Source organism: Alligator mississippiensis, chromosome 2 (genome assembly GCF_030867095.1).
Source record: "Alligator mississippiensis isolate rAllMis1 chromosome 2, rAllMis1, whole genome shotgun sequence".
Classification (NCBI taxonomy): domain Eukaryota; kingdom Metazoa; phylum Chordata; order Crocodylia; family Alligatoridae; genus Alligator; species Alligator mississippiensis.
Genome location: NC_081825.1, coordinates 59,601,772 through 59,612,778, shown reverse-complemented (window position 1 = coordinate 59,612,778; position 11,007 = coordinate 59,601,772). Strand labels below are relative to the sequence as shown.

The 11,007-nt window shown below is 47.0% G+C and overlaps 1 protein-coding gene across 1 annotated transcript in view; it reads left to right on the top strand.

Annotated features, from left to right (window-relative positions):
* The first annotated feature begins 6,729 nt into the window (after positions 1–6,729).
* Positions 6,730–11,007, top strand: part of CHIC2 (cysteine rich hydrophobic domain 2) — a 40,702-nt gene continuing 36,424 nt past the window's right edge. The window contains exon 1 of the mRNA XM_006276209.4: positions 6,730–6,968. Coding sequence (XP_006276271.1) covers positions 6,850–6,968 — 119 coding nt within the window. The 5' untranslated portion in view covers positions 6,730–6,849. The remainder of the gene's footprint in view (positions 6,969–11,007) is intronic.

Below are 11,007 nucleotides of genomic sequence, written 5' to 3'. Positions count from 1 at the left end.
CCACCCCCTTGACATGTCGTTTATGCCCCCCTCTCCCTGCCTGCCCCATAGACTTACTTGCGGGGAGCTGCTTTCCATGCTGCCTGGCTGCCATGTCCATGCATGTGGCCCACCCTGTCTGACTGCCCTCAACCCACTTCCCCCAGCCTCAAGCAGCTCCTTGCAGGCTGGAACTCTGCCAGCAAGGGGAAACTCGCTAGTTGTGGCTCCAGCCCGTCCCCCCATAGCCTCATACTCCAATCCAAATGAGGGGCTTCTTTTCTCCATGTTAAATGAGGGGGGCAACTCATCTTGGATTTGAGAAAATACAGTACAGAAGATCCTCGCCATTTGTGGGGATATGTTCTTGTATCCCATGCGAATGGGGAAATCCGCGAATAAGGTACTGTGTTTATGAACGCCGTCTACGTTCATGAATGCAGTGTCCCTGGTGGCTGGTGTGGGGGTGGGGGCATGGCTACGCCGGCAGTGGTGAGAGCTCGGCAGTGGCGGTGGGAGCATGGTGGCGGCAGCAAGTGCAGAGCTCCCAAGGAGCTCCTTTAAATGTTTTTAAAATGTGGGTTCGGCTTTCACGAATATTTGAAACTGCGAAGGCCGAACCCACAGATAGCGAGGGTTTCCTGTATAAAATCACTCTCACGCAAGTCTTAGTCCTTGATATGTATGCAATGAAAATCTGCTTAAATAATGAAACCCAAAATACCTGGACTTTTAGAAAATCATTTACTATACTCATAATGTATAGCAAGTGAAAAAAAAAGGTGTTGTAACTTGTATAATAATACACTTAACTGTAACAAGTAATGTTTTTAAACAAAAAGCATCTGTAGTAATTAACAATAAACAAACAGAAGTAGATTCATAGATGTTAGGGTCAGAAGGGACCTCAATAGATCATCGAGTCCAACCCCCAAGTATGAGCAACCCCCACCCCCAAATTAAAGACAATATATGTCTTACCACAGTGGAATTATAGCACTAAAGTAACTCACACAAGCAACAATGCCTTCACATAATGCAGATTTGAAAAATATCAAAGTAAGCATCTTAGCATCTAAGACTTAGCATCTAAGAGATGCATGCTTGATCATCTGCCAGTTTAGTCTGCCTAAACCAAAGATAAATTCTCCTTTATGTAATGTCACCCTGCTGTCACTAAATCCCGCATGTTAGCAGTCTACAACAGTGATTCTCAGCTTGGGTGCCTTGAGATTCTTTCAAAGGTGTCACAGGATGTCATGCAATGTTAGCAGTGTTGTTAGGTGTATAAACATGATTCACAAGATAAACTCAGATTTCACATAGGAATCCATATTGTTCAAAACATTCTGTACAAAACACGTGGTGTTTCTGAGTGTTCTGCTACAGAAGAATTGGTCTATTATTTTTCTGTAGTCAAATAAAGTGAAAACTAAGAGCCAGCATTTTCCAAGGGGTGTCTTGGGTCTAAACAAGGGGCACTTCCAGGCTAAAAGGACCGAGAACCACTGGTGCATTGTCCCAACAGCCAGCATAATATATATTCATTAACCATCACTGGTATTTTGCCCCCTTTTAACTTCCAGTTCTGACAAGACTACAAAGACACAAATTGCAAAGAGAAAACAGAAACCTTTGCTGGTTGTTTTTACCTATAAAGTCCTGGCAGTTGGGGGTGGAAGCACAAGTTTCTGCGTGACTTTTTGTGTGTATGTTCATTTTATTAAAAAATTTGATAACTAGGGATTTTGTCACGTAGGAGATACTATAGGTTACTGTTTGGATTATGACAGTGCCCAAGACCAAGGGAAACTTGGGGGAGGCATTCTTTTAAACAGCAGGTGGGCGGCTTTCCTAGCACCTACTTTATTCAAACTCTTGAGAACCAGTACAGGAAAACAACCCTCCTTGTGGAAGAGCACAGGAGCCCCAAACCTCCAGCACTGCCCTTGGCTCCTCCTCGACCCAAACCCCAAAGACAAAGCATACTACTGAGATGTTATCTGTATTAGTCTGAAATCAAGTAGAAGGCAAGGTAAACTTGCACCTTATAGACCAGGGGTGCTCAACCCCCAGCCTGCAAATCCAGCTCAGGGGTCTGGAAATTTAGAGGCAGTGAGGAGCGGCAATTAATACTACCATCCTTCTCCTGCTGCCAAATTACCAAGGTCCCTTTCACCCCATCAGGTAGAGGCAGTGCCACATCCCCTTCCCACACCCCAGAACAGCCAGAAGGGGCAGTACTAAGGCTGCGCAAAATTTCACTGGCTGTTTTGTTTCGACGCTGTTTTGAGCTCGAAACAACGAAATCAAAATGAAATGAAGGGCTTCAAAACAGCCTTGAAATAAGACGAGGGCAGTCAAAACATTTTTATAGTTTTGAAACGTTTTGAGTTTCAAAGCTGAAGTTGGGTTTGCTTGCAGGGAAACAGAAAGCAAGGAAAGGGAGGGGGAAGAGGGGGAAAGGACTGCTCCAATATTGACTGTGTAGCTGGCCAGTGACTGTGATCCTTCCCTGAGGTTCCTTCCAATCCCAGCGCTCTGGGGGAGGGATGGAAAAACAGCATAAAAAGCAGCATTGTTTGAACTGGGCTGCTTTCTGTCTTGGAGTCAGTTACTGAGCTATCTTCCAGAAGCTCATCAGCGTTAGACAACAAAGGCTACTACCATTCATTTCCTACTTGCTAGCCTAGTAGGAACTTTATTGGCATCCGCTGTGTGGCACACAAGTTCCATCTTGTAGTCAGGGATGCCTTGGAGGCGGACAGGGCTGCCAGTGACATTGTCAGTACCACTGGCAAGCTCATTTCCATATGCAAGAAGGTGGCAGGCTACTTCCTACCATCTGACTTGCAGGCTACTTCCTGCCAAGGGGGGCAAGATGCTGCAGGACAAACAAGCAGAGCTGAACATCCTACACCACAAAATCATGCAGGATGTGGAGACTCAGTGGAACTCCACGTGCCTGTTGGTCCAGAGGCCAGATGTGGCCACAGTTGCCTGTGAACACCTGTTCTGTCCACTGACCAGTGTTTCAAGTGAGAGGGTGTTCAGCATTGCTGAGGATGTAGTGACACCGCACCGCACCTGCTTGGATCCTGGTTTGGCGGAGCAGCTGGTGATCCTGAAGGTGAACCTCCCACTGGTGGGTTCCCCAAGCTCCAGATGCAGACGGAGTGAATGCCACCCTCTTCACTCTGTCCGCACCTATTTCCTTTTTTCATTTGTTTAAAAACCATTTAATACCCCGCTCTCAGAGCTGGAGGGGACACTAACTGCATCACCAGCCAGCACGGGAAGAACATGTCCCTGCTGAGCTCTCATGCCAGGATGAACTTGGAGATATGGGCTGGGGCTATGGGGAAGGAAGAGACCCCAGAGATCCTGGGCATAACCACTAAAATTACACTCTGCCAGTTGGGAGGCCTGGTAGGACTGCTGGCAGGACGGCAACCCCAGGAAATGCCAGGACCGAGGACCGCCTGGTGAAAGGCAGGTAGGAGGCACCATAACCTCCAGCTATCACACTCACATGGCACAGTCCTGGCTGGGGAAAGCCCAGACCCATCACATCTAATGGCCATAACTTGACTGAGAGTAGATTCAGGCTAGATATTAGGAGGCATTACTTCACAGTCAGGGAGGCTAGGATTTGGAACCAACTTCCAAGGGAAGTGGTGCTCGCTCCTACCTTGGGGGTCTTCAAAAGGAGGCTGGGTAATCACCTAGCCAGGGTCATTTGACCCCAGCATCCTTTCCTGCCCATGGCAGGGGGTCAGACTTGATGATCTACTTAGGTTCCTTCTGACCCTACCAACTATGAAATTATCTTTGACAGGCCTGAGGCTTGCTGGTTGCAGTTGAGATGTGAGGCTCCATGTGAGCTCAGCTTAGCTGCCTGGGATGCCAACTTTCAGGTTGAAAAACTGTCAGGCTGAGGAAGTACCTGCAGGAGGTGGTGTGGGTGTGTGTGTGTCTGCACGCTGTTCTGGGATGGAAGGAATAGTAAAAAAGCTAGAGGCTGGCATGCAATGCAGGCAAGAAAGCCAATCAGTGACAATAGAAATGGAGGCATCAGGGGTGAGGGACAGACTGTGGTGGGGGAGGGGGAAGAGGGGATGTAGCAGCGCAGGTAAAAGTGGAGAGGTACCTGGGGAAATCAGATGTCTGGCAGGTTCTAGTGTGTCAGAATTCCAATATCATCCAAGTCTGTCAAAAAATGACAGTTATAGGCATTTCGTTTCATTATAGCCTATGGGTGAAATGTCAAAAAAGCAAAACAGTTTTGACTAAATGAAAGGGATCAGTACTTTGAAACAGTTTCGATGAAACAAAACAAAATTTGAAATGAAATACTGTCCCATTGAAACAGCAAAACAGAAGTCGAAATGAAACAGTGCTGTTTTGCACAGCCCTAGGCAGTGCCACGACCCTTCTTCCTAGGCTACACCCCCCCCATGCAGCTGGATCAGGCTCTTCTGGGCCCACTGGATCTGGACTGAGGATGCAGCAGACACAGGACTCTGGCCTGTGGGGCAAGAGTTGAGCACCAAGGTTAGAATAAGCAAAGTGTGTGTGTGTGTGTGTGTGTGTGTGTGTGTGTGTGTGTGTGTGTGTGTGTGTGTGTGTGTGTGTTGTAGCCGTGTTGGTCTAAGGACATAGGCAGACAAGGTTCCTTGGGTGAATCTGATATCTTTTATTAGACCAACTTAAGAAGTTGGAAAATAATTATTAAGCAAGCTTTCGGGTTCAAAAACACTTTGTCAGGCTAAGGAAGTTTTAGCAGTTGGTGTGTGCTCTTCCTGGATGGAGTGAAAAGTAAAGAAGCCAGAGGCTGGGCTGGTATGCATACAAGACAGGCAGTCAGTGCAACTGTAGATTGAGGAGTCAATGGGTGAGAGACAGGGGGGAGGGGGGAGGAGAAGGGGGATGAAAGTGGTGAGATACCTGGGGAGTCAGATGTCAGGCAGGTTATAATGTGTCATAAATCCAATGTCTATATTTAGTCCATGATTTTTAGTATCCAGGAGGTCGATGAAGTGGAGTTCATAGGCTCATCTCTGGGAAGTGTTTTGTAAATTTCCTTTGAGGATCAGGACTGAGAGATTCCCCATACCGGTATGTGGGTATTCCTGTCTTTGATAGATTTCTGGTGTGCATTCATTCTGGTGATAGACTGCACGTTTGAAAGAGCCACCCGGATACCATGTGAAGAACTGCTGCAGTACAGAAGAAACCCCCCCACAAATCGCACACCACTGGTTATGACATATCACCCCTCCCTTGAACCTGTACAGAAAATCCTCAAAAAATTGCAACCCATACTAGAAAGAGACCCTATTCTTAAAAAGATCTTCCCAGAGCCACCCATCCTAGCCTTCAAACAAGCACTGAACCTCGCCAACCTCATCACCAGAAGCAAACTTCCTCAAGCCCAGAACACACCAAAAGGATCCAGACCGTGCCATGACAAGAAATGCAAAACCTGCCAACACATCTCCACCACCCCCACTATTACTACACCCCACAACAGAGCCATCAGCATTCCCACATCTTACAGCTGCACCTCCAGAAATGTAATATATCTCATCCAATGCACCAAATGCCCTGATGGAAAATATGTAGGAGAGACCAAACAACAACTGCGCACCAGAATGAACACACACTGGAAATCTATCAAAGACAGGAATACCCAATTACCGGTGGGGGGGGTTTCTCACAAAAAACAAACAAAAAAAAAACCAAACACTCCGTCTCCAATCTCTCAGTCCTGATCCTCAAAGGAAACTTACAGAACACTTCCCAGAGACGAGCCTATGAACTCCACTTCATCGACCTCCTAGATACTAAAAATCACGGACTAACTATAGACATTGGATTTATGACACATTATAACCTGCCTGACATCTGACTCCCCAGGTATCTCACCACTTTCATCCCCCTTCTCTCTCTTCCCCCCTTCCTCAGCTTGTCTCTCACCCATTGACTCCTCAATCTACATTTTCACTGACTGCCTGTCTTGCATGCATACCAGCCCAGCTGCTGCCTTTACTTTTCACTCCATCCAGGAAGAACACACACCAACTGCTAAAACTTCCTTAGCCTGACAAAGCATTTTTGAACCCAAAAGCTTGCTTAATAATTTTTTCCCAACTTCTTAAGTTGGTCTAATAAAAGATATCAGATTCACCCAAGGAACCTTGTCTGTGTGTGTGTAATACATATATATTACACAGAATACATGTAATATGTATATATTATGTATTACACACACATATGCATACACACCCCCACCCCCTACTTTAGTCAATCTGTAACGGTGGTGGTGCTGCGCGCGCGCACCCCCGCCAACCTGTAGCAGTGCATGTGTGTGTGTGTAACACAAGCTTTCCTGGACTGAGGCTCGTTTCGGATACTGAGCTTCACTTTCACCCCCACCAAAGCTTCCCAGGGGGGCCACGGACCAGCCCGTGGGCCCGCGCCCCGCTCCTAGCAGCCTGGCACATGCGGCGCCGCTTGTCGCCCCGCGCTCGGGGTGGGCGGACATCGGCCCTGGCCGGCCGCCAGAGCTGAAGCGCCGCGCCCCACGACGCCTTGCAGCCGAGAAGGGTCGACCGGGACCGGACGACTCTCCCACCCCGCCGCGCGGCCGGATGTGTCGTGGCCCAAAACGGAACTGCAGCAAGGGCACCCCAGCAGCTGCCGGGACCGGATGTTGTTGTTGCGGCCGCCCCGCCCCCTCCCTGCCCTCCAGCCCCGCCCCGCCCCGCCCGGGGCCCTGACGGGCGCTTCCGCCCCGGAGCCGCAGCGACGCCGGCTCGGCCTTGCTGCTTCACTCGCCTAGCCGCTCTGTGCCGGCGCGGCGCGGCCATGGCGGACTTCGACGAGATCTACGAGGAGGAGGAGGACGAGGAGCGCGCGCTGGAGGAGCAGCTGCTCAAGTACTCGCCCGACCCCGTGGTGGTGCGCGGCTCCGGCCATGTCACCGTGTAAGGGCTGCGCCCGGGGCCGGGGCTGGGGCCGTTCCCGTGCGGGACTCTCCCGAGACGGCGGCCGCTGGGGCGGGGTGAAGTCGGCGACGGAAGTGGGGCAGCGGCCCAGCGCCCCACTGCTTGCCCGGGACGGGGCTCGAGGGGAGGCGGCTCTGGGATCGGGCCGGGCCGGGCCGGGCCGGGCCGTGCTGGAGGCGGCGGCGGCAGCGGAGCCGAGGGCCTCCCGCACCTATTGTGACGCCGGTGCTGGCGCTCGCGGCAGCTTGGGAGGTGCCACCGCCACCGCCCCGAGCCCTGGAGCTGCCTTGGGAGAGCCCTGCGGTCGCGGTGCTGCTTTCATGTGGTTAATGGCATTTAAAGGCGGAGGTGGGGGAGAGTTTTGGTGGCAAGAGGCAGGGGGACGGCAGAAGGCGCAGGCGTTGTTTGAGAGCGAGCGGACGGGGCTGGGAGGTGTTGAAGGGAGGGGATCCTGTCGAGAGGGAGGGCAGGCTCTCCTGGTAGGGCAGCTTCTAGTCGCTTGCATCTTGTGGCAGTTATCAGAAGTCCTTACCGTTTGGTAGCGGTTGGGCCTGTATGAAATCAGTCAGTGGTTCTAGCTCGTTTCTAGTGGGGAAGTGGCCGTTGTGGAAAACCATACCCACGATTACACTTCTCGCAGTGTTTTGTATTTGGAAGGCAAAGCACTAAATGAAGGTAAAGGCTTGAACTCCTTTGTCTAATCCCTTGAGGGTGGGTCCTACACAACCAAATCCAAACCTGTTAGTGGGAAGCATGAGGAAGTTTGCATCACCTGTGCTGTGGCTAATGAAAGAGCTGTGGGTTGGGGCTGACGGGCCTTCCAGGTGGTCAGGATGGTGTTCAGGTATGTGTTCATGAAAACACCTGGACTCAAACTTTTGGGCATGCCAATGAAATATCAGTCTGTCCTTCAAAAAAGTATTTGATTTACATCAATCTGTGTCGCATTCAATATTAGACATGTTCTGAGGTCTTTCAATTGAGTCCTTTCCTTTTGCTCCACCCCCTGCCAGAAAATTATACTGACTGCAGCTCCATAAAATCAGAGAAGATTAAAAAAAATCCTGTTGCAAGTCTTTTCCCTATTTCTGACTAATTGCAACCCACTTGCAGTTCATTCTTCTTATCATCATCATGTTTTCCTAAATGAAAACATTCACGGGGAGAAAAGTTTGAGAAATATAAAGAAGTTTTCTTATAGCTGATATAACTTATGTACATACAGTTTTATTTAAGCTGGATCTTTTTCAAAGATACAGGTTGATTATTACATCCAGTGAACTTACAGATGGATCAAATACTGTACATGGTATTTATTTTTTCTTAATTGGCAAATAGATTGTATAATTTGGAGATCTGGGTAGCTTCATGATTTCTATGATTGCAGATTCATGTCAGAAAGGCAAAAGTGCTATCTGACTTCATCCAATGGGAAAAGGATATAGGATATATGTAAGAGTCCTTTTAAATATTGGGGACATAGTTTTAAATGACCAAGGAAAAACAGAAGAATACGGTACAAATAAAAAGCTTGAGGTATGAAGACCTTTACCCTTCTGTACTGAGTTGAGAGAGAAAAAAGAAAATGTAGGAGGTGAAATAGTCTTGCTATTTAAAACTTCTGTTTTGAGGTCTATGACTTTTGGATCATAGTGCTTGCTGTGGTACTTTGTTTCATGCTACTACTAAGCTGTTCAGTACTGATGTCCCTCTTCTAAATAGTGTTAATACTTAGAGGTTCTCAAAGGTACTTTAGATCTTAAGAAGTTAAACAAAATCATTAAATACATGAATTTGAAAACAAGGTCCTTATTTTTACACCTGTATATTGAAGCACATTTCTAGATGTGGGCAACTGGTAGGTGGAATGTTGTCAGCAAAATGCATTTGCTACAGTGTCTGACCAAGCAGGAACTGATCTTTTTTATTGCGTTTGAAAACTATATGCCTGAGAGAAGGAAGAAAAGAACCTTTGTGTTCAGTGACAGGTTTCCTTGGTGTTCCTATTGATTGCTCAAAGCATTCGGCACATCATTATCTGTCTGATTCATTTTTCTTTTTCAGTTAATATATTTAATTTTGTCATTCTACATAGCTTGATATACTGGGTGTATAGTCTTATTGATAGCCTGCAGCATTACATGTTAAAATATAGGCCTTCAGTATTGTATGCTAAAATAAAGACAGGTAAGTAGCAGATACATTTCCAGAATATGAAGCTATTAAGCTGTGAAAGATGGAGATAGTGTGAGCAGTAAGGGGATGAGAACAGGCGACAACAGGACATAGTGGGAATTAGAGGTGAGAGTGGTAGGGGGTGATGAAGGAAAGTGTGGTGTGAAAGGTATGGGTGGGTGTGCAGGATGAGAGGCTTCAGTAGCAATACTGAGTAGTTCACAGTGGCCAGGTATGTACATGGAAAGTGTGAGAAAGGTAAGAAGGTTATGTGTACAAAGATCCTGTGTGAAGACTCAGGAGTTAGCTTAGTCTCTCTGTACCTAAGACACTTTTTTGAAAGGAAGCGCACGGTAATATTTTTTTCAGCTCCCCTGTGCTCTGAGATTGGAGCTCAGGAAACTGTTTAACACACATACATACACAGATACTTGAGAACCATTTCTCTGAGGTTCCAGGAGAATGAAGGGGACTACAGAAGTACTTGTATGTAAGAAGCATGATAGTGATCAAGACCTTAGTGTTTAAAAGAGTAGAGTGGAAAAGAGCACAGGGGAAGTAGGATGTGTATGTACTTCTGCAGATTAAGTATTCTATGAAAGGTGACTATGAGAAGAGGAACTGCTTTGAGGGAGCCCAAATCCCACTGTTCCTATGCTATAAGGACTCTCCTGTACTCTTTATTTTTGTTCTTGATGATGCCCTGTACACAATGGACTGAAAAAGAAAATAATGTCATGGGGAGCCTTTCAGCTATTGATGTCTGATCTGTAGCATGCTACCAGATGGAGTGACATTGGGGGTGAGTCGTCTACCAATCAAAACTCTTGATGTGCGGATCCATTCTTTTACATCACTGACTCATCACAGCCAGTAGAATAGTAACATAGAAAATACTTCAGAGAAAGTGGTTATTGGTTGGGTGAGTTGGTTATTAGAATGGCCACAGTTTAGAGATGACCCGAGATGATGACGTGGAGCTGATAACATTGTTTGTTTTTAATGTTGTGGATACTTCCATGCTACTATCGGTTGCTTAAAGTTTACCTGTGTTGAAATTTTCCATGCTGTCTGTCTGCCTTAGCCTTATAATCTTTGGCAATTTTCAGCCAATAGGATGCAATTGTTTTGAAAAATACATAGTTTTTTCCATGTTCCATTCTGGTGACCTTTCATTAGAAAAGGTTTAGTAGTTATGTGTTTGGAGCAGGAACTTGAAATTTGATAATGGTTAGGCATCTGCCAGCTGCATGCCCTTTTGATATCCTTATTGAAATTTGCTCAGTTCATTAAACTTTGAAAAATCATAGTTTAGGCACAGTGCAGGTAGATATTTTAGGCGCAGCAAACTTCCTTGTGCATTCCATCTGCCCTGGGCATGCTTCAGTGCTATGCAGAACAAGACTTTTTTTGTAGGTTAGTTCACAGTATCTATGGGCATCTGAATAGAGAGCAGGGTAAAGGTCAGTCTTGCTCTCTCCATGCCTTGCCTGCTGTGCCTGGGTAGTCCAAAGAAAGAAGCTGCTGATTCAAATACCAGTGGGAACAAGGTTGGCACCTTGGGGAATAGAAGTAGAGGCAGTAGCTAAGAGGAAGGAAAACAGGAACTGCAAGTTGGGGACAAAACTAAGATTACTTTTTTATCAACTTTTATCTGTGTAAACTGGACAGCAAAATGTGTCTCAACCCTCTATTATCATCCCACATTAAGGATGTTAGTTTGCTAATGCTATCAGTTACTTTGTTAGCTCAAGTGGCAGAGGTCAGCGCCACTGGATCTAAACATTCCAGCCCCGATGATGATGCATGTGGCTTTTTCTGATAACGAGTGATGGAATATGGA